Here is a 27,542-nt window from a genome sequence, read left to right as displayed (position 1 = left end):
GCATATCAAAGCACATTCATTCACCTTTCAAAGGCAAATCTATACTCTCCTAAAAGTGGCGAGGTGTTTCTTGTTGGCCAGCAAAGTTTTACTTTAACAAAATCACCGGACTAAAAGTAGGATGCAGTGAGAATGCCAATTCACAGCAAGCTGTTTCAGAAAAATAAATCAAATGTTCACAGCAGATGAGAAAGAGCTTTCCCTACTACCCCACAGGAGCTAGGTGGGGTTTGTTTTTACAGGAATTACTCTACCATTTGGGAATGTTAAGTATATTTTCATGGGAACAATACACAAGGAAATGTCATAAAACCTACCAGGTAGAGATATATTTCAATTAGAGATACCACTTGAAGATATTTATATTAAGAAGTCCTGCCTGTTACTAGAAAGAAATGGTTACCAAAGAAAAAAGTACAGCTACGCAGGAGTCCGCTAAAGGTATTCAGCCTAGAATTAAAGGACAAGACCAGATAGAAGACTCCAAAAAAGAAGACTTCATAAAAGGAAGCCTAGAAAAATCTAATCCATGAGAAGAATAAAAATTAAACCCATTTCAAACAGGATGGTAAGCCCTCCAGAAAAAATTATTTTAAGTAAAATAAATTAAAATAAGAGTAATCTAGAAAGAATGTATGCGGCAATAAGACCCTACAGAGGAAAAGAGAAACAGCACAAAATTCTTAAGTATATTTATATTGTTTCTTTCAGGCAATTATTCAAACAGATCCATAAACAGAAGAGGCAAAGGACAAAGAATTTAAAAAGAGACAGATGAGTTTTGATAAGAACAAGTTAATGGGAATCCCCTTTTTAATGTGAATCAACCCACTAATATGACATTAATTGGTTTAAAAGGTCTACATTATGTATATATGTTTTGTCGGATATGATGTGACCTAAGTAATACAATCAAAATCAGATAACAAATTATTTTGTGCCCAGGTTATACTAAACTAACACCTCCCTGTCCCCCAAAATTAAAAAGGATAAGACCTAATCATTCTTAATATATCAATATGGAAATGAAGGTCAAGGGAGGTTAAGTGACTTCCCCAGAGATAAAACGGGTATAAATTAAAATAATACATGTTAACAGTTGAATCAATAACAAGTATTCAAAATAAGAAAATTTATTAGAATATTTCATTGACAATGTAAAAACCTACAGTTACCAAAGCTATTAAGTTACATACCTTATTTTCTTGGCCCCACTGCCAGATGCTAGGAGCTTGCATGCCAAAGAAAGCAAAAGGATCCTTGCCAACAATTATTAAGCCTATTAATACTAGTTTGAAGACTGATAGGAAAGATGCTATGTGTCTATCAAAAGAAAAGAAAGAAAATAATCAGAAGCCACAATTTCAAACCTACTTTAAAATTTAGTAATTCAAGTGTATGTAAAGATTTTCTAGACACCAAATCTAAAAGTTACTTATAGAAAAAGCAGGCTGGGCACGGTGGCTCAAGCCTGTAATCCCAGCACTTTGGGAGGCCGAGGCGGGCGGATCACGAGGTCAGGAGATCGAGACCATCCTGGTTAACACAGTGAAACCCCGTCTCTACTAAAAATATTTAAAAAATTGCTGAGCGTAGTGGCGGGCGCTTGTAGTCTCAGCTACTCAGGAGGCTGAGGCAAGAGAATGGCGTCAACCCGGGAGGCGGAGGTTGTAGTGAGCACAGATCGTGCCACTGCACTCCAGCCTGGGTGATAGAGCAAGACTCCGTCTCAAAAAAAAAAAAAAAAAAAAAAAAGAAAGCAATTAAAGTTTATTGTGCAATTTTAAAACAAAAAAGTTTAATATATTTAAAATAAACTGAAAAATTAACCCACACATTTATATAGAATTGGTCTTTAAAAATACTATTATTTTATGAAACACAGAATACCAGTTTCTGTAAAAATTTAGGATTGTTATTCTATTTCTACAATTAAAAATACATAGGAAAATACATCTTTAGAAGGGTTGCCATCTCTGAAATGACCCTATTTCTTCTTAAAGAAAAAGCCTTCTATATTGGGTCAAATAAACTTGTTATATATAAAACAGCATTCTCTGTATATTATTACAACCAACTAAGTAATTACAATAACTAAGGACAGCTAATTAAACCAATTCACAAACATTTATAAAATCAAATAAATTACTTTCCTTTTAAGTTATTAAAATTTCTTACCTATATATTGGTTGAGGGAGGTAATTCTCTCCTTCAATGCGGATGTCTGGGTACCGCTGGCTGATAACCCGCATGTACTCCTCAAACACCCGCCTATAACCTCAGGAGACACTGCAGAAAAAAATAAGTGTTTCTATTAAGTCATTTAGCATATACCTAGATTTATTTTGCAGTTAGATAAAGCCTAAAAATTATCAAGATGACAAATTTTTCTCAAAATCAGTCACAAATTCATAATAATTGAACCAGGATGACAAATACATGGAGTTTTTTTTTTATAATACATTTCACATATTTCAGTTACCACCCCCTCAAATCCTTCCATTAAGACATTAAACTATATATGCCAGTAATGCGGCCTGATTTTTTTTAAGTTAAAAAGAACATTAAACTTTATAGATTTGGGTTACTGTTGGACAACAGCAAATACCTATTCACATTCAGCATACTTTGAGCTCTCACACAGATTTGGCCATTTTGGGGGAGTATCAATTACTTGCATAAACAGTGAAATGAAAACAACTCTTCTTATTCATCTGAGCTAGAGACTTTCAAATTTGGGACACAAGACTTTAAAAAAAAAAAATTCAAGGCATGAGAGAATAAAACTCTGGTTCTTATTCCCATTCTGCCCCTAACCAGGCAAACTTGTTTGCCCAAGCACAACAAAAGGAACTTAGACCTAGATCCCTTCTAACTCTAAAATTGGATTCTACTTTGCAAATGAAAATGAAGATTGGGAACATAATTTTCAGTAATATGGACAGAAAATCCTTATCATTACTCTAGAGAAGAAAGTCTCTAAAGTCTCTTAAGCAACTCATTTTCAGATATATGTTGCACCAGCAAAAGAAAAAAAGAAAAAAAAAAAAAAAGGAAATATGCCACCAGAGTGCATATGAGAGAAAAAAGAAGATGGTACCATTATATCAACAGAAGAGCTTACAAATTCAGGTAATATTGTTAAACACTAAAGTTCACTAAATTCTAAGTTAAGGAACAGATAAATATAAGGTACCACTTGGTACAGAGGAAGTAGGGTCAGTAATTAAGTTACAGTAAAACCTGAGGTGCCAGCTTTGTCAATCAAGGAAAAAAAACGATAACCACTACTACCAACCCAAAGGAACAGCATGGAGTTTCTATCTGACAGGGTAAAATGGTAAAAAATATTAGTAGATCTCAATTTAAGAAAACCTGTTTTTTTGGGGGGGGCGTGGGGGAGCGGTATGTGAGAAATTCACCAGTCTTTATAGTGAATATTTCCTTTACATTTAGAATGAATGTCCCTTACAAGTCTAAATATTTTGCAAAGAGACGCAAATCTCTATACTTAAGTGAACTTATAAATCTCCAAATACTATCCTTAACATCCACCTAATGTTTTATTATTACCATTGTTGTACTTTTTATTCTGTCTCACTACATGCTGGGCTTTTCTGAGTTCAAATTACTAATTTAATATAATTTCAAATTTACAGGAAAGGTGCAAGAATAGTATAAAGATCTTACATAAACACTTCATCTAGATTCATCACATATTAATATTCTGCCACAATTGCTTTCTCTGCAAAAATTTTTATAAATCCTTTCTTTACACCAAAAAAGCAAAAGCAAACATAAAAAAAGTTTAATATTGCTTTTTACAAAAACAATCTAGATAACCTATAAGCCTAACTACCTTAAAATCAAGAAATGCCACCAGATATCAATGCCCAAGTTTGCACTGGTGTTTACAATGGAATTGATTATCTAAAATAACTGTATCTTTCTAACATTTAATGCAGTAATTTGAGAACTAGAGACTTGGTTAGTCAAAACTTGTATTTTATAGATGAAGGGGAGAAAATGAAACCCAGAGAGATAAAGTGACTTTTCCAAAGTTATGCATCCAATGTATTATTTCACTCACTCAAATATTTACTGAATGCTTATTACATGGTAAGCACTGTAGTAGGCAGTGAGTATTTAGTGGTGAGTAACACAGATACGGTCCTGTCCTCACTTAGTGCCAGGGCTGGGACCAGAACATAGTCTTTGTGATTTGGGTTTCTAGGCCCTTTCCACGAGACCCCAAATTTAACAATTTGATGATTCAAGAGCTATCCTTCATATGTCCAGGAAGTAAGTTCCCTTTGTCCACAATGCCACCATCGGGTACCCATAAAATTGGCCTCCTGGGTTTTTCCATGATGAAGATACAGAGATTATTCTGAGAGGACCAAGCTTATGAGCCCTAAGAAGTACCTTAAGGGAAACCCTAAGAGACTCAACTAGAGATGTGCATATGCGCAGGCTGAACTAACAGTCAGATTCCCCCTAGTTACCCACTTTTCTGGCTAACGTGTTTAGAAGCATAAATCTACTTGGTTCATCAGGCCCTAAATCTTCAGTTAAGTCTTAGACCTTTGTGTGAAACTCCAAATAGAATTTAGCTAATAATCTCAGATTCCAAAAAGGACTTTAAAACGGAACTTTTCTTTCTTCTGAAAAATAAAGCAGTTTATAAGACGGCCACAACATATTTTTAGACAAGTTTACTTATGCATATTCCTCCTTATATTGGCTTCCAGACTTGTGAAGAAAAACCAAGGAACTTTTTTTCCTATATAATTGCTTTCCCTAAAATAATTTTTCTGTTGTGAAGCAGCAATCACTACTACTAACAGATGTTTTCCAAAATGTAACATACCAAGGTGGACAAATGTTAAAAGTATATATGGTAAAGAGCTAGTAACCATCACCTCTACCACCTCACCCAGTTCTTTCAAATGATTCCACTCTTTCTAGGTCAATGAGTTAAAACTGCCTCTCCCAGTACACCTCCAAAGAAATATATGAACATAAAAATGTTGCATCAGCTGCCTATCCTTCTGCCCCTGGACTAAATGTCCTTAGTAATCAAACCTAACTCCTGAAAAGAATCTTTTTTTTTTTTTTTTTTTGAGATGGAGTCTTGCTCTGTTGTCCAGGCTAGCGTGCAGTGGCACGATCTCGGCTCACTGCAAACTCTGCCTCCCGCGTTCAAGCAATTCAACTGCCTCAGTCTCCTGAATAGTTGGGATTACAGGCGCCTGCCACCATGCCCAGCTAAATTTTTTTTGTATTTTTAGTAGAGATGGGGTTTCACCATGTTGGCCAGGCTGGTCTTGAATTCCTGACCTCATGATCCAATCGCCTCGGCCTCCCAAAGTGCTGGGATTATAGGCGTGGGCCACCACATCCGGCCAAAATGAAATCTTAAGTCTATCACTTTGCAAATCCCTTTCTAGTAATACAGAGATATCTTACTATATGGAATCAACTGTTGCAATTGCTTGATTTAAAATATTTTGGAAACTACTTTTCTAAAAGAAGATCTTGCTTATATATTAGATGATCTATGCATAACAGAAAGGAAATTTTGAAAATACAGCAAAATCTCTTGTCCATGCTATTTTAAATTGATTTTGTGCTTTTTAAAGTCTATCATAGGCTGGGCATGGTAGCTCACATTTGTAATCCCAGCACTTTGGGAGGCTGAGGCAGGAGGATCACTTGATCCTAGGAGTTCAAGACCAGCCTAGGCAATACAGTGAGACTCCGTCTCTACAAAAAAAAAAAAAAAAAAAAAAAAAAAGAAAAGAAAAATTAGCCAGGTATGGTACCACATACCTGAAGTACCAGCTACTAGGGAGGCTGAGGTGGGAGGATCGTTTGAGTCTAAGAGGTGAAGGCTACAGTGAGCTGAGATCACACTACTGTACTCCAGACTGGATGACAGAGCAATATGTGTTCAGTGTCCTAATTCATAGTGCCAACCATCCCACTTTTACCTTCTCTATTACATTTGCTGCTAATTGGAGTCAAATGCCTACTTATATCAAACCTGGGCCAATCATAAACCCCAGTCTCTCGCATCCTCATTAAAAGACAACATGAACAAGATCGCAGATATTTACTGTTACAAAATAAATATTTGTTTGTGGTTTTCTATTTCCACAATATCTCCAATTCACCCTCCCATTTGATTCACAATAGTTATCCACGCATAGCATTGAGTCCCATTTACACAACGAGGCCCCATTCCTTGCAATAGCTGATGTTCCAGAAATACAAACCTGTAACAACAAGATCCAAACAGAGTTTCTTCTCTAGAAATGAAGAATTGGGATTTTAAAAAGTGACTATCAGCCAGTGCAGTGCTGTAATCCTAGCACTTTGGGAGGCTGAGGCAAGTGGATCACCTGAGATCAGGAGTTTGAGACCAGCTTGGCCAACATGGTAAAATCCTGTCTCTACTAAAAATACAAAAATTAGTAGGGCATGGTGGCATGTGCCTGTAGTCCCAGTTACTTGGGAGGCTGAGGCATGAGAATCACTTCAACCCAGGAGGCGGAGGTTGCAGTGAGCCGATACTGTACCACTGCACTCCAGCCTGGGAGACAGTAAGACTGTCAAAAACAAACAAACAAACAAACAGCTGCAAACACTCTGAATGCAGATAAAAAGCGTGCTCAGTTATTTATTTTTTTTTAAGTTATAAAAACAACACTACACAAGTAAGTAGTAGCTTATCAGGTTAAGGAACTACATTACATGAGACCAGGTGATTTCTCTTACAGCTGCCACACTCTTAGAGCATTACACTGTCTACCACTGTAGAAATACACACAAAATGAGCCTAACACGTGGCTTCTAAGATGTGGAAAGTCCTGGCTTCTTTATTGGGTTCATTCAAATGTCACCTGAAACCAATCTACAATCAACAGGTAAAAGTACAAGATAAACAGGAAATAAGCAATCCTTCCACCTCAGTCTCCTCAATAACTGGTACTATTGGCATGTGCCACTATGCCCAGCTATTTTTTAATTTTTTGTCGAGATGAGATCTCACTATGTTGCCCAGGGTGATTTCAAACTCCTGGCCTCAAGTGATCCTCCCGCTTCGGCCTCCCAAAGTGCTAGGATTACAGGCATGAGTCACCATGTCTTTCCTGAATTTGTTAAAACAAACTTTTTTTTTTTACATTTCCATAATTACTAAATAAGAGAAAAGATTTAAGACTAGTTATAAGAAACACAGGTTGGAGAGAGATGAGAGGGAAAAAAGGAACACAGACTGAGAGAAACAAACGTACTCTGAATGTAATATTCCTCACATATCCAGCCTGCTTCTCTCAAAGCAGTCCTCCAACTCAGCTCCATTATTTGCTTTTTCTATTGCAACTGGGCTTATCACCACATACCCATAGCTGCCTTTCAACTATTATAATAATTGGTATGCTGCTTTCCACCTATCCTTCCTCCAATCAATTCAGCTGCCTGAGTGTAGATTCCATCATAGTATTCACCTGCGTAAAACCATTTCTCACTTTGGCTGGGTGCAGTAGCTCACGCCTGTAATCCCAGCACTTTGGGAGGCCAAGGCAGGTGTATTGCTTGAGCTCAGGAGTTTGAAACCAGCCTGAGTAACATGGTGAAACCCTGTCTCTACAAGAAATACAAAAATTAGCTGGGCATAGTGATATGTACCTGTAGTCCCAGCTACTTGAAAGTAGACATTCAAATAGCACTTGATTAATATTGACACAGGCCCACTTTATTCAAATGACAATGAATTACAGAATCAATTTTAACAGATGTTTTATAGAAGTATTTATATGGTCTATATAATTTCAATTGTTTTCCCACTTCAAGCCCTCTGTGAAACAACTCATAAATTCTAAATTAATAATATCTATTTCTTATAAAAATGATTTTAAAATTCTTCCATCTTCTTACCTACTGGATTTTTGTTCTCTTACCTCTTTCCTAAACCTATCAAGGTTCATCTGAATTACCCTGGCTTCTTTAAATATTCTTCCTAGCTGAACTAACCATGAAAGAGAAACCCTGGATCCTAGTTCTAGCTCTGTCACTAAACAAAAATCTTAGATAAACCTACAAAGTCTACTTTTCGTATTTTCATGTGTAAGATCCTTTCTAGCTCTAAATTCCACACTACTCCCTTCTAAAATCCTCCATTAAAAACAAAACAAAACAAAACAAACCCCCAAAAAACCCCTCCATTTCTAGTCACATCTGACTTGCTTTTCCAAGCAATAAACTTCAGGTATACTTATTTTGACTAACATTTAAAATCTGACAAGCTAATCTGTAGCTTCTAAGAATTACCAGCAGGAAGGACGTGCCTTACTTGAGCTTCCTCTCACTAGTCATCCCCCACCTGCCTCCATTCACAGCTCCTAAGAATCTCCAACAGAATACCCAGCTAACTCGAATAAAGTTTTATATATCTGTTTCCTTTGTACTTGTTAGCATCCTCAATTTATAACGTTTATTATAACAGCGTCTATAAGCCCAATTTATCTTTTTCTGTGGTGCCACTACTCAAAACTGTTCAATAGCACCTTACCTTCTCTTGATCCCAAAGCCTTGGATTTTTTAAAAAATAAACATGAAGTGTACTGTCTCTTGATGAATAACTGCATGTGCTTTCTCCTGTGGCCAGGGTGGCTTGATCACCATTCCTCTTTTGCATCTTGTACAAAACCAGTAACATATCTATCTGTACCTGTAACTACTGCCAGTCTTCAAGAGCAGAAGAGCCATCTTGCAAAGATCCTATCTCCAAAAAACCTGTGAATCAATCAAGTGGCCAACACACCATGTGTTGAGAATCTTAGGGAACCTAATGAGATGAATGCACCGTCACGTTAATTTAACCTGAACCTCTCAATCATCTCTGGGTCTTTTTCTCTTAAAAAAAAAAAAAAAAAAAAAAAAAAAAAAAGGTTCCCATCTTCTGCATAGTTTAGTGAAGAGAATGTCCCTAAAGTATTTAACCTTAGATGCATCAAATTTTACAATTACCTTCCTTTATTCACTTTTGTGCAACTGCAATTTATATGACATAACACTCCACAAAACAAATCAAAAAATGTATTAAGATGTTTGCACTATGTCCACTTTTTTTTCAGAAAACTACCTTCAGACTATTAAGTTATACTAGGCAATGCTTTCCACATATAACAAGGAAACATGCTTTAACAGTGATTTAAAATTTTAAACAAGTGTGTTTGTGCTGTGGTTTGAATATGCCCTACAAAAAGCATAGGATGAAAACAATCCTAATGCAACACTGTTGGGAGGCAGGGTCTAATGGAAGGTGAGGCTGCAAGTTCAATAACCTGCTTTCGCTTGCCCTCTCTTTGACCTTCCACCATGAGCTGACTCAGCAAGAAGGCCTTCAACAAATGCCAGTACCTTGACAGTGAACTTCCCAACCTCCAGAACTATGACAAAGAAATTTTTCTTTATAAATTACCTTGTCTGTGATATTCTATTATAGCAACACCAAACTACGACAGTTTTTTATGTATAATTCTGCTCAAAAACCTTTAAATCTTTCGGACTCTTTCATCTTCAAGAAGGTACAGTAAAAATGTGAATAATGCCAAGAACTCTAACTTAGATCTTGAAAAATAGATAAGCTGGAGTTTGTGTGTGGGGAGGGATTCTGTCTAGAGTCACAAACAATCTTAATGAGAAATATAAAGTATCTTTTAAAAACTCTGCTTCAGAAACATGGCTTTTTGGTTTTAGACAATGTGTCTAAAGGATAAGCACAAGAGATGAACATAACCAAAAATAAACTGGGCTAATTAAAATAATAAAAGCTAAAACAAAATGAACTTTGGAGATTAGTGCAGAATATAACAAAAGTGGCTTTTTAACTATGGGCAAAATAAGAAGATGGACAAAATAGGCTTACCAGCAGTTTTAACTCTTATTTCTGTTCTAATTCAGCCAACAGGGGAAAAAACATTAAGATTTATCAGATACTATGTCCTTGAACAAACTAGCTAGCTAGCTAAATTCTTACTAAACCCTCAAGACAATCCTTTGAAGTTCTATCATGCCCACTTTATAAATGAGCAAACAGACTCAGAGAGGTTAACTTGTTTTAGTCATATAACTAGTAGGTGGCAGATCCAGAATAAGAATCGAAATTATGGTCTCGATTCTTATTCTTATGGTCTCAGCGGCTGGGCCCCCGGGGGCGGCCAGGCCAGGCTCCGAACAACTGTGCTGCCTGCGGAGGATGGTGAGCAGTGCGGCCGGGCGGCAGGCAACGCCAGCTTCAGCAAGAGGATCCAGAGGAGCATATCCCAGAAGGTGAAGATCACGCTGGATATGAGCGCAGGCATCTTTACATATGTGATTATCATAAAAACTTAATTCAGAGTATTCGAAACAGAAGAAAGAGAAAAGGGAGTGATGACGATGGAGGTGATTCACCTGTTCAAGATATTGATACCCCAGAGGTTGATTTATACCAATTACAAGTAAATACACTTAGGAGATACAAAAGACACTTAAAGCCAGCAACCAACCAGGACTTAATAAAGCACAACTTGTTGAGATAGTTGGTTGCCACTTTAGGTCTATTCCAGTGAGTGAAAAAGACATCTTAACATATTTCATCTAATCAGTGAAGAATGACAAGAACAAATCAGATCTCAAGGTTGACAGTGGTGTTCATTAGAAGATGTGGAATTGAGACTAAAAACTTGGATGCTAACACTGTTTACTGCTTTTTCACATGTAGAAATGTTCTTTGTGTATTTTTTCTACAAAGGAATTTTCTCTGATTTAATTTTGTTTCTGACTCTAATAATTAGTTGGAAACTGATGTAAAATGCGCTTTCCTAAATTAAAAACTATTTTAAATAAAGGTTACTACTATTAAAAAAAGAAAACAAAAACAAATACACACACACACACACACACACGACTCATGATGCAACAGTACTGTGGCAAGACCGTTAAATACAGTCAGGAAATCAGCTCTCTCACTGACAAACAAGACAACAGTCAAGTCCATTAACCTGCTTTTGTCACAGTATCCACACCTGTACAATAAATCGAATGACACCTGCAACACACAGGTAATTCTCAGAGTACTCAAGAGATAAGGCATGTAAAAGTGATACATGTATGTAGGTAGGTTATCACCATTATTAGAAAAATGTTAACAGCATTTGGATACTTTAAATGTTAGTAAAACATTTTTTAGTCTCCTTTCCTGAAGGAGTTCACAATCTAATTTCAGAGAGACAAATACACAGCAAACCCTGGGGAACAATTATAAGGTAATGCAGAAGCAAGCCCAGAAAGCAATGCACAAATTACAAACACAAATTAAAGAGCAAGGAGAGAAAGAACAATAATTTCACTGGTGTATCTTTCTATCACACTTCTCTTAGGTCATCAATTGTGTATATTCTATCCTTTTCTTCTCTCTACCAGCAAAATTGAAAATAATGAAACATGAACCCCACCTAATTGAAATATTAAGACTGTTTTTAGTTACTAAGATGCAAATTTGAAGAAAAACCAAACACAGTGACATCCTGAATTTGTAGTGCTGAGATAACCAAATCAATCAACCTTAAATAGTTCTGCTTAATGACATAACTACTTATCAAATGAACACCTTGTCAATGAAAAGGGTACCTTTATACCTAACGAAAAGACTGTCTTGCTTGAGGTACAAATGCTAGGTTTCATAATACCAAACTATAACAAAATTAGTTAAGCTACCTTCAAAAGTAAGCACTGTAATATGACAATAGAGACCGATCATAAGTAAAACAGTTGGGTTTCACTTTCATTCATATAACTACTAGGAACCTTTGATATCATTCACTCTGTTCCTCATTTTTTTCTACCAGCCAAAATTGCCTTTTAAAACATTAAACTACTGAAATTCTCTAATGTAATGTAATTTCAGTACATAGCCTCTATCAAATTCTTACTCAAATTCTGAAATCACAAAAATTCACAAAAATAAATCATACCAAACACTGACACTAACAACCTAATGACAAAATCTAGGTGAAAATTATATTAATTACAAGGTAGACAGAAAGGTCAAGATTAAGAAAAATTACCTAAACTCTGCTTCAGGAAAATTCCTATCTGAAAGCTCACAGATCTAAGGCTCATCCCAAAGGAAGAACCGAATAGCTGGTCAGCTTCAGTGAAGTAAGGTACTCTCCATGCTCCCATTCCCAACTTTCTATATCCTGACAGAGGATGTGTTAAAAAGAAAGAAAACACCAAGGCTGGGCAAGGTGACTCCTGCCTGTACTCTTGGCACTTTGGAAGGCTGAGGCAGGACTGCTTGAGCCCAGGAGTTCAAGACCAGTTTTGCCAACATGGAGAAACCTCCTCTCTTACAAAAAATTACAAAAATTGGCCAGGCATGTAGTGCCTGCCTGTAGTTCCAGCTACTTGGGAGGCTGAGGTGGGAGAATGACTTGAGCCTGGGCAGTTGAGGCCACAGTGAGCAATGACTGCACCACTGCACTCCAGCCTGGGTGACAGAGTGAGACCCAGTCTCAAAAAAAGAAAAAGAAAACATCAACAGAATAAGTAGCAAGGGTGTGTCAGGGTATCAGGGCAGCAGGAAAAGGACTAGCAGTAGCACAGAGAATTCTGGAAATTTATAGTCCCATCCGTAGAGGCATGGAGGCCAGGCCGAAAAGTTACTGATGGCGCAGTGTATTCAAAACTTAAGTTTTACCCTCAACAACTTAAAGTAACATACCTCAAAATAGTAAGAGCCATCTATGACAAACCCATAACCAACATCATACTGAATGGGCAAAAGTTGAAAGCATTCCTCCTAAGAACTGGAACAAAACAAGGATGTCTACTGTCTCACCACTCCTATTCAACATAATACTGAAAGTCCTAGGCAGAACAATCAGGCGAGAGAAAGAAATAAAAGTAATCTAAATGGGAAAAGAGGAAATCAAATTATCTGTCTTTGTTGATTATTTCTTTTTTTTTTTTTTTTTTTTTTTGAGACAATCTTACTCTGTTACCCAGGCTGGAATGCAGTGGCATGATCCTGGCTCACCGCAGCCTCTGTCTCTTGGGTTCAAGCGATTCTCTTGCCTCAACCTCCCGAGTAGCTGGGATTACAGGCATGCATCACCATGCCCAGCTAATTTTTGTATTTTTATTTTTAGTACAGACAAGGTTTCACCATGTTGCCCAGCTGGTCTCAAACTCCTGAGTTCAAGTGATCCTCCCACTTTGGTCTCCCAAAGTGTGGAGATTACAGGCGTAAGCCACAGCGACCAGTCTACTGTTGATGTATAATTCTATACCTAGAAAACCCTACAGATTCTGTCAAAAGGCTCACAAATCAGATAAATTACTTCAGTCAAGTTTCAGCATATGAAAATCAGTAGCACCAGTTGTGATGGCATGGACTTTGTAGTCCTTATACTCCACGGGTGAGGCCAAAGGATCAACCGAGCCCAGGTGTTAAGGCTGCAGTAAGCTGTGATTGCACCACTTAACTAATTTCGTTATAGTTTCACATTATGAAACCTAGCAACTCCAGCCTGGGCAACAGAACATGACCCTGTCTCAAAAAAAAAAAAAAAAAAAAAAAAAAATTAGTAGCATTTCTATACAACAATAACGTTCAAGCGGAAAAAACAAATAAAAAATGCAATCCCATTTATAACCACAAAAGACATAAAATACCTAGGAATACATCTAATCAAGGAGATGGAAGACTCTGCAAGGAGAACTACAAAACACTGCTGAAAGAAATCATAGATGACACAAATGGAAAAACATTCCATGCTCATGGATTCTAAGTGTCAACATCATTAAAATGTTCAGACTGCCCAAAGGAATCTTAAAGACTCAGCACAATTCTTATCAACTTACCAACCTCATTTTTCATGGAATTAGAAAAAACTATTATAAAATTCATATAGAACTAAGAAAGAGCCCAAACTGCCAAAGCAATCCTATACTACAATGCTACAGTAACCAAAACATGGTACTGGTATAAAAATAGACACATAGAACAATGGAACAGAACAGAGAACCCAGAAATAAAGCCACACACCTACAACCAACAATGGGGAAAGGACCTCCTAATCAATAAATGATGCTGGGGAAACTGGCTAATCATATGCAAAGAATGAAACTGGACCCCTACCTCTCACCATATACCAAAATCAACTCAAGATGGATTAAAGACTTAAATGTAAGACCTCAAACTATAAAAATATTAGAAGAAAACCTAGGAAATACTCTTCTGGACACTGGCCTAGGCAAAGAATTTATGACTAAATCCTCAAAAGCAACTGTAACAAAAACAAAAATCGACAAGTGGGACCTAATTAAACTGAAGAGCTTCTGCACAGCAAAAGAAACTATCAACAGAGTAAACAGACAACGTACAGAATGGGAGAAAATATTTGCAAACTATCGATCCGACGAAGGACTAATATGCAGAATCTACAAGGAAGTTAAATCAACAGGAAAAAAACAAATAACAAGCAAAGGACAGGAACACACACTTCTCAAAAGAAGACATATGAGCAGCCAACAAACATGAAAAAAATTCTCATCACTAATCATCAGAGAACTGCTAATTAAAAACACAATGAGATACCATCTCACAACAATCAGAATGACTCCTGTTTGAAAGTCAAAAAATAACAAATGTAGGTGAGGATGAAGAAAAAAAGGTAACACCTAATACACCATGTCCTTTCCCTATCGTTTTATTTTTGTTGACTTTGTTGAAGATCAGTTAGTTGTAAGCGTGTGGCTTTATTTTTGGGTTCTCTATTTCTCCCCTTGGTGGGACTGCAAATTACTTCAGCCCACGCGAAAAGCAGAAACTTCTCAAAGAACTAAATCAGAATTACCATTTGACTCAGCAATCCCATTACTGAGCATATACCCAAAGGAAAATAAATTATTCTACTAAAAAGACATCTGTATTAGTATGTTTACTGCAGCACTAATCACAATAGCAAAGACATAGAATAAACTTAGTTGCCCATCAATGGTGGATTGGATAAAGAATATGTGGTACATATATACCACGGAATACTAAGCAAACATTAAAAAGAAAAAGAAATCATGTCCTTTGCAGCAATACAAACATAGCTGTAGGCCATTATTCTAAGTGAATTAATGCAGAAACAGAACCAAATATCATATTCTCACTTATAAATCAGAGCTAAACATTGAGTACACACAAACATAAAGATAGAAACAAAACAGACATTGAAGCCTCCAAAAAAGGGGAGGGAAGGAAGAGGGTAAGGGTTGAAAAATTATTTACTGGACACTATGTTCACTATTTGGGTTTAATAGAAGCTCAAACCTTGGCATCACACAATATACCCATGTAACAAACCTGCACATGTAGCCCCTGTATCTAAATTTTTAAAAAAAATTAATTCAGGGTATATTAAAGTACAGAAATACAGAACAGTATTTCATGTTTAAAAATGAAACAAAATGCCAAAAAGAATTACAGGCAACATTTTTCTGATCTTAGGGTAAGGAAAGCCTTTCAAGGAGAAAAAGTATCCTAAAAGAAAATTGTTGGCCGGGCGCGGTGGCTCAAGCCTGTAATCCCAGCACTTTGGGAGGCCGAGACGGGCGGATCACGAGGTCAGGAGATCGAGACCATCCTGGCTAACACCGTGAAACCCCGTCTCTAATAAAAAATACAAAAAACTAGCCGGGCGATGTGTCGGGCGCCTGTAGTCCCAGCTACTCGGGAGGCTGAGGCAGGAGAATGGCGTAAACCTGGGAGGCGGAGCTTGCAGTGAGCTGAGATCCGGCCACTGCACTCCAGCCCGCGCGACAGAGCGAGACTCCGTCTCAAAAAAAAAAAAAAAAAAAGAAAATTGTTGGTATCTCTGACTGCATATCAATTAAAAAATATCTGTAGCACAAAAAGTACCATAAATTGAATTCAAAGGCAGATAGGAAAAAGATATTCAAAATACATTGCACAAGATGAATAGTGTTAGTATATAATTTTTCTTTTTTCTTTTTTGAGACAGTCTCTCTGTGTCTCCCAGGCTGGAGTACAGTGGCATGATCGTGGCTCACTGCAGCCTCCACATTTTGGGTTCAAGTGATTCTGGTGCCTCAGCCTTCAGAGTATCTGGGATTACAGGTATGCACCACCATGCTCAGCTAATTTTTTTTTTTGTAAAGTCTCATTCCATCACCCAGGCTGGAGTGCAGTGGTGTGATCTTGACGCACTGGGCGTCTCCTGGGTTCAAGCAATTCTCATATCTCAGCCTCCCAAGTAGTTAGGATTACAGGTGTGTGCCACCACACCCAGTTAATTTTGTACTTTTAGTAGAGAAGGGGTTTCACCACGTTGGTCAGGTTGGTCTCAAACTCCTGACCTCAAGTGATCCACCCGTCTTGGCCTCCCAAAGTGCTGGGATTATAGGCGTCAGCCACCGCCCCAGCCTAATTTTTGTATTTTTAGTAGAGATAGGGTTTGTCATATTAGACAGGCTGGTCTCAAATACCTGATCTCAAGGGATCCACCCTCCTCAGCCTCCCAAAGTGCTAGGATTACAAGCATGAGCCACTGCACCTGGCATATAAATGTTTTAACTAAAACGAAAAGAATAAACGCCTCAATTTTTAAAGAGGCAATAGTTATGACCAGCCAAATCACAGAAAAAGCCATGTATCAGAACACATTTAATAATAAATTTAGACTCACTAATAATAAAAGAAACACAAAGTAACTATAGGCCTCTATTTTTCACTTACCACAAATGTTTTTATTAGTAGTATCAGTACTATTATAACACCAAATGCTGGTTTGATGGTTTCATGGTGTATAATTATCTCCGAACACATCAAGTTGTATATGCTAAATATACAGCTCTGTCTGGGCAGAGTCGCTCATGCCTGTAATTCCAGCACTTTGGGAGGATGAGGTTGGCAGATCACCTGAGTTCATGACCACCCTGGCCAGCATGGTGAAACCCCGTCTTTACTAAAAATACAAAAATTAGGCGGGCATGGTGGCATATGCTTGTAGTCCCAGCTACTCAGGAAATTGAGGCGCGAGAATCACTTGAACCTGGGAAGGAGAGGTTGCAGTGAGCCAGGATTATGCCACTGCACTCTAGCCTGGGTAACAGAGTGAGACTCTGTCTTAAAAAAATAAATAAATAGGCTGGGCACAGTGGTTCATGCTTCTAATCCCAGCCCTTTGGGAGGCCAAGGTGGGCAGATCATGAGGTCAGGAGATTCAGACCAGCCTGACCAACACAGTGAAACCCCATCTCTACTAAAAATACAAAAATTAGCCAGGCGTGGTGGCACGTGCCTGTAGTCCCAGCTACTTGGGAGGCTGAGGCAGGAGAATCACTTGAACCCGGGAGGCAGAGGTTGCAGTGAGCCGAGATCATGCCACTGCACTCCAGCCTGGGTGACAGAGCTAGACTCCGTCTCAAAAACAAGAATAAAAAACATAAACAAAAAATAAATATCTACAGGTTTTATACACCAATCATACCAAACACCAAATGCTGTCAGTTGTAGGAACAGTATGAACTGGTACAACTTCTTCAGAAAACACTTTAATAATATCTACAAATAGCTTAAACAATGTCCATACAACTTGTCTCAATGGAGAAGAGTTTCTTTTTTTCTTTTTTTTTTTTTTTTGAGACAGAGTCTTGCTCTGTTACCCAGACTGGAGTGCAGTGGTGTGATCTTGGCTCACTGCAACCTCTGCCTTCCAGATTCAAACGATTCTCCTGCCTCAGCCTCCCAAGTGGCTGGGACTACAGTCGTGTGCCACCACACCCGGCTAACTGTATTTTTAGTAGAGATGTGGTTTCACCATGTTGGCTAGGCTGGCCTTGAACTCTTGACTTGAGGTGATCCACCCACCTCCCAAAGTGCTGGGATTATAGGCATGGGCCACCACCCCTAGACGGAGAAGTTTTTTAAATGCACTGCTTTTATATAATAAAATGCTACGAAGTTATTGGATGACAGGATTTTCTTTTTTTTTTTTTTTGAGACGGAGTCTCGCTCTGTCGCCCAGGCTGGAGTGCAGTGGCCGGATCTCGGCTCACTGCAAGCTCCGCCTCCCGGGTTTACGCCATTCTCCTGCCTCAGCCTCCTCAGTAGCTGGGACTACAGGCGCCCGCCACCGCGCCCGCCACCACGCCCGGCGAGTTTTTTGTATTTTTTTTTAGTAGAGACGGGGTTTCACCGTGTTAGCCACGATGGTCTCGATCTCCTGACCTCGTGATCCACCCGTCTCCACCTCCTAAAGTGCTGGGATTACAGGCTTGAGCCACCGCGCCCGGCCGGATGACAGGATTTTCATCTTCTTTTATACGTATCTGTATCTTCCAAATTTTTACATTCTAAATTTTTATAAGAGCTACCAAGCTGAAGGAGAGGCAAACCAGGTAAAACCTACCAAAAAGAAACTGTATTGGCAACTATCAATTTATATGCATTAGGGATTTAGTAAGTGGGGGAGGGAATGTGTAGGATAGGTTATTACAAGGCCAACAACAGTGGACTACGACAGGGTGTGCTCATTTTTTAATATTAACTGATGACAGCTACTATTCTGGGCCTTAGAGATACAATCTAAAGCAAAACAGACAAAAATCTATGCCTTTTTGGCACCAGCAACATTCTAATGAAGGTACAGTTAGTTAATACCTAAAGCTGTTTCTGTTGTCTTGCTTGAGAAAGGAGAAAAAAGAAAAAAAAAAAACCTGAGGGACTATGGAGAAAATGTCACAAAACAAAAAAGCAGTAGTTTAGGTCTGTAATCCCAGCTGTTTGGGAGGTAGTGGAGGGAGGATCATGAGGCCTGGAGTTTGAAACCAGCCTCAGCAACACAGTGAGACTCCAGTGTCTACAAAAAGTTCAAAAAATTAGCCAGGTGTAGTGGTATATACCTGTAGTCCTAGTTACTGGGGAGGATGAGGCAAGAGGATTGCTTGAGCCCAGGACTTACAGCAAGACCTCTGTCACTTTAAAAAAAAAAAAAGCAGAAACAGTAATCAAAGATTCAAAATAAGCACCTACATCCAAAAACATTCTGCAACAGGCAGAAGAAAAGGATGATAAAAGAGATGCGGAAGAACTACAAGGAAACTCAAAACCAAAAAGCAGATTTAAAACATATTTTGGGGCCCTCGCAATTAGGGCCATTAGAATGGCCACTATTAAGAGAACAGAAAGTTACAAGCATTGGTGATTCAGAGAGATTGAAACCCTTATACATTGTTGGTGGGAATATAAAATGGTACAGCCATTATGAAAAACAATATGGAGCCAGGCGTGGTGGCTCATGCCTGTAATCCCAGCACTTTGGGAGGCCGAGGTGGGCGGATCACAAGGTCAGGAGATCGAGACCATCCTGGCGAACACGGTGAAACCCCGTCTCTACTAAAAATATGAAAAAAAAAAAAAATTAGCCGAGCGTGGTGGCGGACACCTGTAGTCCCAGCTACTCGGGAGGGTGAGGCAGGAGAATGGCGTGAACCCAGGAGGCAGAGCTTGCAGTGAGCCGAGATTGCGCCACTGCACTCCAGAATGGGCGACAGAACGAGACTCCATCTCAAAAAAAAAAGAAAAACAATACGGAGGTTCCTGGAAAATGGAATTACCATATAACCCAGCAATCCCACTTCTGTGTATATATTCAAAATAATTCAAAGCAGGATCTTGAAGATACATTTGCACACCATGTTGATCACAGTATTATTCACAATAATCAAGAGGTGGAAGCAACCCAGATGCCCATCAATGAATGGATAAACAAAGTGTGGTATATAGATTTGAATGGATTATTGTGCTGCCTTAAAAAAGGAAATCCTGTCGTTTGCTGTAACATGGATGAAACTCGAGGACATTATATTAAGCAAAATAAGCCAGTGCCAAAAGGACAAATACTGTATGATTCCACTCATAAAGTGGTCCAAATAATAAAAAGTGAGAGTAGAAAAGTGGTTGCCAAGGGCTGGGAGGAAGGAGAGAGGGAGAATTAATGTTTAGTGGATACAGAGTTTAGGTGTTGCAAGATGAAAAAATTCTAAAGCTCTGTTGCACAATAATACAAATATGCTTAACACTAATGAACTGTGCACGCAGAAGAGATTAAAATAATAAATTTAATGTTATGCGTTTTTTACCAAAGTTTTCTTAAAAAACCTATCGAGGCCTTAAAGAGAAAAAGTAATGTGGTAGAAAAAATTAAAATTACAGATCTGAATAGTATCATTGTAGATGAATCTTAATAGACAGATCAAAGCTTTTTTCCTATAGAAAATACCTTATCTCTGCAGCCCACAAAACATTCACAAAAACTGACCATGTTTGTTAGGTCACAAAGAAAACCCAATAAGCAGAAACAGTAAACGTCATTCTCTGATTATAGTGGAACAAAATAGAAAAATTTTAAAAACTCAACCTGTCAGACCTCTGAGTCCAAGCTAAGCCATCATATCCCCTGTGACCTGCATGTATACATCCAGATGGCCTGAAGCAACTGAAGATCTACAGAAGAAGTGAAAATAGCCTTAACTGATGACATTCCACCATTGTGATTTGTTTCCGCCCCACCCTAACTGATCAATGTACTTTGTAATCTCCCCCACTCTTAAGAAGGTTCTTTGTAATTCTCCCCACCCTTGAGAATGTACTTTGTGAGATCTACCCACTGCCGGCAAAACATTGCTCCTAACTCCACCGCCTATCCCAAAACCTGTAAGAATTAATGATAATCCCACCACCCTTTGCTGACTCTCTTTTCGGACTCAGCCTGCCTGCACCCAGGTGAAATAAACAGCCTTGTTGCTCACACAAAGCCTGTTTGGTGGTCTCTTCACATGGATGCGTGTGACACAACCCACCTTATGATCTTCCAGTAGGAGTATTAACTAATTCAACTATGTCAATATTTAAAATGTTATACCTTTTGTATTAACATTTTGCTTTTATGCATTTATTTTATGGAAACAATTGGACAAGTACACCATATTCATCTTGGCAAAGAAATTTTGTAAAAAAATTGGGCCATTAACCAATAAATATTATGCCTGTTGATGCAAATCTGTATTTACTGACATGAAAACATAAGTGAGGGTGAGAGGCAAATTTTTTAAAAAGCATACAACTATAAATTATGTAAAATTATTTCATATAGTACGTGCCTATATAGAATCATTTTGAAGAAGACTATATAGACACATACTACTGTATTATACAGGATTTTTAACTGTCTTCCTTTTACTTATTTTTATAACTAAAATGTATTATTTTCATAACCAGCTATTTTCACGTTTTTTAAAGCTGAGAGGAAAGTTTCAAAGGCTTATTTAACAAATATCTCATCATAGCATTAAACACTATTAATAATGAGGCCGGGTGCGGTGGTTCACGCCTGTAATCCCGGCACTTTGGGAGGCCGAAGCAGGCGGATCACGAGGTCAGGACATTGAGACCATTCTGGCTAACACGGTGAAACCCCATCTCTACTAAAAATACAAAAAATTAGCCGGGCGTGGTGGCGGGCGCCTGTAGACCCAGCTACTCGGGAGGGTGAGGCAGGAGAATGGAGTGAACCCAGCAGGCGGAGCTTGCAGTGAGCCAAGACCACACCACTGCACTCCAGCCTGGGAGGCAGAGGGGAGACTCCGTCTTAAAAAAAAAAAAAAAAGACAATAATGAAAATAACAATAATAAGCAATTAATTGATAAACAGCAACATATAAACTGAGCTAGGTGTTTTAAACTGATCAGGGGACTTCAGCTTTCCTCATTTCCTGTCCCCACCCCCATATGATAAATCAGGCTTCATTTGCATATGCTCTTCCCTTAGTTTGTAAAGCTTCTTCTCCGTATCTCTTGGTGGAGTTCTCTCTAACCTTTGAGGTGAATGACAAGTAGCCAAAAAAAAAAAAAAAAAAAAGATTTCCAAGTGGCATTAAAAAAAAAAAAAAGGCATAAACAAAAATTTAAAATATGTCCCCATCACTACAGGACTTGATTTATCAGCAGTTCATGCTAAAACCTACGCAACAAAATTTTTTCCTCACCAATTCCAGGCTGCTTGTCAATATTCCTTCCCTCCCACCAAAAACATTCATAGAACTCATTTATTTTAATTATCATTCCAGTGAATGGTGTAGCGTCACCACAGAACTCAGGAATCATCTTTGACATCTCTCACTTCATGCCACCTCTTTTTCCCCACAAACATATAATTCATCATTAAGAGCTGTTAAATTTACCACATAAAGATCTTTCAAATACGTCTCTTTCTATTTCTACCACCTCCTTTCTTTTCCAAGTTCCATCATCTCTTGCCTGGACAACTCCAAAAGCCACCCTAAATGGTTTCCCATCTATTCTTTGACTCCTGGAATGTCTTTTCCACAAGGAAACCAAATGGTCTTTGTTAAGCATGGCCTGCCAGACCCTCAAGCTCTTAACGGCACCTTCTTTTAGGTCTCTGAGGTCAGTAGGCTTAGGCTTCTCTGGTAAAACTGTGGTCTTTCCTACTATAAGAACACTGCACGTGTTACTCCCATTGCCTGGAAAGTTCTCGCCAAATAAATCCTATCCTTCGAATCTCAGTTCAAAGTTCATTTCCTCACGGAAACCTTCCCTGATCCCGACTAGCTATCTCTCATACCACCACATACATAATCTTTATTCACAGCACTTAACACAAATTGAATTTTATGTGTGTGGTCAGTACATGGATTAATGGCTGCATCTGCTCTTGCTGTGAAGTCCATGAGAGTACTGAATTGAATTCTCTGCAGGAAGCAAAGTGCCTGCACAGAGTAAGTGCTCCAATATCTGTTGAATATGCAAATATCAAGTCTACAGTAAAGTAACCAACATGATCTCTGTAACTCACAATTTCTCCAATTCAGCATTTTACTACTAATCTTGATGAGTATCAACATCCAAATCAGCCTTTGGTCTTTATTTTCTTGCTGTCATACTATGAAAGCCAAGGCTGAGTAGTTGTAAATTTAAATAAAAATCTGTTTTTGTAACAGTTTTTCATTTACCTCTTAAAACTATATTTAGAAGTTGGCTGTCCTAAAATTACAGCAGTAGATTCTCAAATTAACAAAACTTTGAAAATCCTGCCATATTCTACTTAATGTTTTGAAATCTCAATTTCATTTAATCTACTATTCTCAGCAAATCAATTGTCAAATGTTCAAGTAAATATTAACTGTAATGGGTTGTAGCCAATAATCTCTTTAAACTGCAACTAATTCAATGATATAGATTTGATTACATGTTAAATCACAGCTACTTGTGAGGCTGAGGCAGGAGAATCGCTTGAGCCGGGGAGGCAGAGGTTGCAGTGAGCTGAAATCCAACCACTGCACTCCAGCCTGGGCGATAGAGCAACACTCTGTCTCAAAAACAACGGAATTTTAAGCTCTGATTAGAGAACTTCCTTTTTCTATGTTAAATGTTAAACGTCCAAATAAGTGGAATAAATTTTTTCCAAGTATGAAGCCAATATAATCAAAAGTTTATCTAATTATATTGCTCAATCGATATAATAAACCAAAGACTCAGATACACAAGTAATACTATGCCAGTCTGATAGGTTCTTGAGATGGTCACATCTTTAGCATATTTAGTTCCTGGCATACATCAGGTATTACACACAGCCTGGGCAACATGGCAAGACCAGGTCTCTACAAAAAACACGAAAATTCCGGGCGTGGTGGTGCGCGTCTGCAGTCCCAGCTACTTGGGAGGCTGTGGTGGGAGGATCATCAGAGCTCAGGAAGTCAAGGCTCTGTGATCATGCCACTGCAGTCCAGCCTGGGTGACACAGAGAGACTCTGTCTCAGAAAAAAAAAGGAAGAAAGAAAGGAAAAAAAAAACGAGAATAGGTAAGTTACTCTACAAGGTTGATCTCTCAGCACTGTGTTGCTATTTTGTTGACTAACAATTGCAAAAGTGGTACAATTACCAGGTGAGATATTGAGGTATAGTTATTTTTGATAAAGTACTCATGATCAATATGAGGGGAAACAGTCAGTTGAAATGAAGGTAAAATAGTTCTCTTTTGACTGTTAGCAGTGGTAATTAATGAAAAACTGCATTTTATAATGCTGACTTCAAATAGAATTTTAAAATTCTCACGTTTATCCTCAAATGTATTAGCTTCCTGTCCTTTCTCAAACAAACTTGCAAATTAATGTCAAAAGATTCTAGCAAAACCAGAAATCCAATATTCACTTTACCACAAACAGATTAATCTATGGGGGAAAAAGCAACAAACAACAAGCTAAGGTGATATGTATTTGGTGGGTCATATTAATAAAGTTATTTCCCATCTACAGATTTTAAAAAATGATCTCTGGTGGATAGTGTCAGAAAAATAAAAATAAAAATAATTTTTAAAATGGAAGTATTTTTGTTATATAACATGCTCAGGGTGACTGTAAAAGAAAATTATTAGGCTTTTGGGACAGGTCTGTACTTAAAAACAAAGAAAAACAAAGTATCAAAAGTTCAAGTGAAGTACTTACTACTTTTTTTTTTTAAGTTTATTTGAAGGACTGAATGCCCTTCCCTACGTTTGTTTACACATTTTGAAAACTTTGCTATGAATAGCGTTGGTGGAAGATACACCTGGTAAATCATTGTGACAAGTGTTCCAAAACAAGCAAATGTAAAAGTGATATTTTGGAAAAGCAAAAATGCAACCAAGAGATAAAGTAGGATACAGAAAAATTATATTAATTTGAAAACTGCAGTTTTTAAACTACTTAAATCTGTAAGTATCACAACACTTAACAATCTTTAGGTTGGTAAAATGATTACTACCTTCTAATTTAAAAATTAAGGAAAAAAGTTAATGGTTAAACCATCCTCCCATTTGCAGTATTACATGAAAGATGATATATTTCAGGCACACAGTACACCGTACAGGGAGGTTTTTTGCTTCTTTTTTTGAGACGGAGTTTCGCTATTGTTGCCCAGGCTGGAGTGCAATGGCGCGATCTCGGCTCACTGCAACCTCCGCTTCCCGGGTTCTAGCGATTCTCCTGCCTCAGCCTCCCAAGTGGCTGGGATTACAGGCATACGCCACCACGCCAGGCTAATTTTTATATTTTTAGTAGAGACGCGGTTTCTCCATGTTGGTCAGGCTGGTCTCGAACTCCCGTGGTCTCGAACTCCCGACGTCAGGTGATCCGCCAGCTTCCGCCTCCCCAAGTGCTGGGATTACAGGCATGAGCCAGCGCGCCAGGCCTTGTTTGTTTTTACTCAGAAGAAATTGCAATGTTTTTAGTTTTTACTCCAAAAATAAAGTCTCACCATCTTATTTTCTAACTCAAACATCACCTTAAACTGATTTTTAAAAATTATTTTAAAGATTTGCTTGGTGTTCAGTGAGTAAGCAAAAAGCTAGTTGGAGAAGTAGAAAATCTAAACTTTAATATACTAATACATGAAGTTCTTAAAAGAAGGGTTTAAGTGAATGATGGCCAACACCAGCATTCCGATGTATCAGGACTCTGATGATTTACTAATCTGGCTATCCTGGGATGGTCAGTTTATCCTGAGAAAATGTCATCTTTGGGGGTTTAAGATTCTCATTTCTATAATTTTACAATTTTGGTGTTTTTTCCCCCAATCTTTGGAGCTTTTCAATCCCCACCCGCAACCTCCCTTACCGTATAAAAGGCATCATTGCCCTGTTCCTAACGATTAGGTTAAAAACAAAATCATTTAAAGAACACTGTCGAAAACTGCCGAGATCTTTTCTGTGAATACACAAGACAACTGAAAGGTAGAACGAGATGCCAGAGCAGGCAACTCCTGGGAGGCAGGTGAGGGGTGAATGCGAGCGAACTGTCAAAGTTTAGAAGAACAACGTGCTCCTTTTCTGACACTTTGGAAATGGCAAACAGAACCAGCATCCCCAGACCTCCCCTTCACGCCCTCCAGCTGTCAGACGCCCCATTCGCAAACTCAACAGTCCCCCCAGCAAGTCCTGGAGAAAAACGGCGTCTGTCACTCCCGGATCCTCTCCAACGACCCGAATTAACCTTCACCTAGCCAGGGAGCGAGGCCGCCCAACATAACCCCGGAAAAGAAGGCAGGAAAAGTGAACTGAGTGACAAATGCTTGGCGCTCCTCCGCTGACGCGGCGCCTACTCATCCCCATCTCCGCAGGCAGTCGGGGTGGCTATGGCGTGACGCCGCCGACAGGTCCTCCGTACTAACAGGTGTCCCCCCGTCTTCGCCTTTCAGCGTTTAACCTTCTCGCGCCCTCTTTCCCCACTCCCACTGTTCTAGGAGGCAAAAATCAAGTGAGCAGTTGTACCTGGAAAAGGAGGGCGGCCTGACCGCTCTAAAAGGGCCCGCGAGAAGGCTGGCTGTGGAAGGGCGCCCGCACCGTTCTGCGAGGCCAGCGAAGATGCAGCCAGCTAGGCCGCGAAGCCGGGGCCTCGCGTACCCAGCGGCGCCGAGCACAGGAGCGGCGGGGTGGCCGGGGCCCACTGCACATACTCACCAAATCTGGAACTTGAGCAGCGGCCCCGTGGCGTACTGCATCTTTAATCTCTTGCTGGGCACGCCGCCCAGATTGGCCGAGGCCTCGCTCCGGACCATCGCCGACGCCGCCACTAGGAGAAGCAGCAGAAGCCTCATCTTAATTGAGCCAGCCGCTTCGGCCGCCCTCAGACTAAGACTGCAGCCAGCCCAAAGCCCAGGCGCGAGCTGCTCCCCACTGCGCAGGCGCGATCAGCCAAGGTCGGGGGAGGGGAGCAGTAATGCGCCTGCGCGGCCCGGCGCCTGCGCGCACTACTGGAGTGAAGAGCCGACCTGTTTCACTGTCCTGACTCACCACCATCTTGGTAGTGTGCAAGACTCTGGGACGGCATAAGAAAGGAAGAGAGAGAGCAAATGAGCTGGTGGGGTGTCACAGGGCCCATGTATGAGGCAGATTTGAGTTCTATATCCAGTTTTGCAATTTATCCATTTATCTGCCTGAGACACTTGGAAACACCTACTTGACAGCCCTGATTCAAGTGTTGGCGGATAGGAGGGAGGAGACTCCTGACCCTCAGAATGGTAATGCTGAAATTTTTGGGGTGCCCTGTTTATGGCCTTTTCTTTGATCTTACAATATTGCTTTCTCCTAAAAGAATATTAAACATAAGTTTTAAGAAACCTTTGAACAATTCCAAACGTATATTATACAAAAATAGAGTAACTACCTTAGCAAGCTTTAACAGTTACTAACATTTTGACGTGCTTGATTTGTCTATATCTCTAAACACTTCTTCCCTTCCTGGGCATATTTGGAAGCAAATCTCAGACGTCATATCATTTCATCTCTATATATTTAAACACGGTCTCACTGTCACCCAGGCTGAAGTGCAGTAGCATGATGATAGCTCACTGCAGCCTCACACCCCTGGGCTCAAGCAATCCTGCCTCAGCTTCCCAAGTGGTTAGGAACACAGGCACA

At 39.1% G+C, this 27,542-nt stretch overlaps 1 protein-coding gene and 1 pseudogene across 2 annotated transcripts in view; one reads left to right on the top strand and one right to left on the bottom strand.

The window, feature by feature from the left end:
• The window catches only part of SELENOT (selenoprotein T), a 33,514-nt gene extending 6,751 nt beyond the window's left edge, over positions 1-26,763 (bottom strand). Inside the window, exons 1-3 of one of the 2 annotated variants that reach the window (XM_074031274.1) lie at positions 26,394-26,763; positions 2,179-2,289; positions 1,197-1,323 (exon numbers count right to left, since the gene is read on the bottom strand). In XM_074031274.1, coding sequence (XP_073887375.1) covers positions 1,197-1,323; positions 2,179-2,252 — 201 coding nt within the window. In that variant the 5' untranslated portion in view covers positions 2,253-2,289; positions 26,394-26,763. The remainder of the gene's footprint in view (positions 1-1,196; positions 1,324-2,178; positions 2,290-26,393) is intronic. The other variant, XM_005546090.5, reaches the window with a different exon arrangement.
• On the top strand, positions 10,175-10,708 carry LOC107128816 (histone deacetylase complex subunit SAP30 pseudogene; annotated as a pseudogene).
• Positions 26,764-27,542: the final 779 nt, after the last annotated feature.

The sequence above is a fragment of the Macaca fascicularis genome, chromosome 2 (genome assembly GCF_037993035.2).
Source record: "Macaca fascicularis isolate 582-1 chromosome 2, T2T-MFA8v1.1".
Classification (NCBI taxonomy): Eukaryota; Metazoa; Chordata; class Mammalia; order Primates; family Cercopithecidae; genus Macaca; species Macaca fascicularis.
The sequence above is the reverse complement of the archived record's forward strand: the minus strand, read 5'-3'. Positions and strand labels throughout refer to the sequence as shown.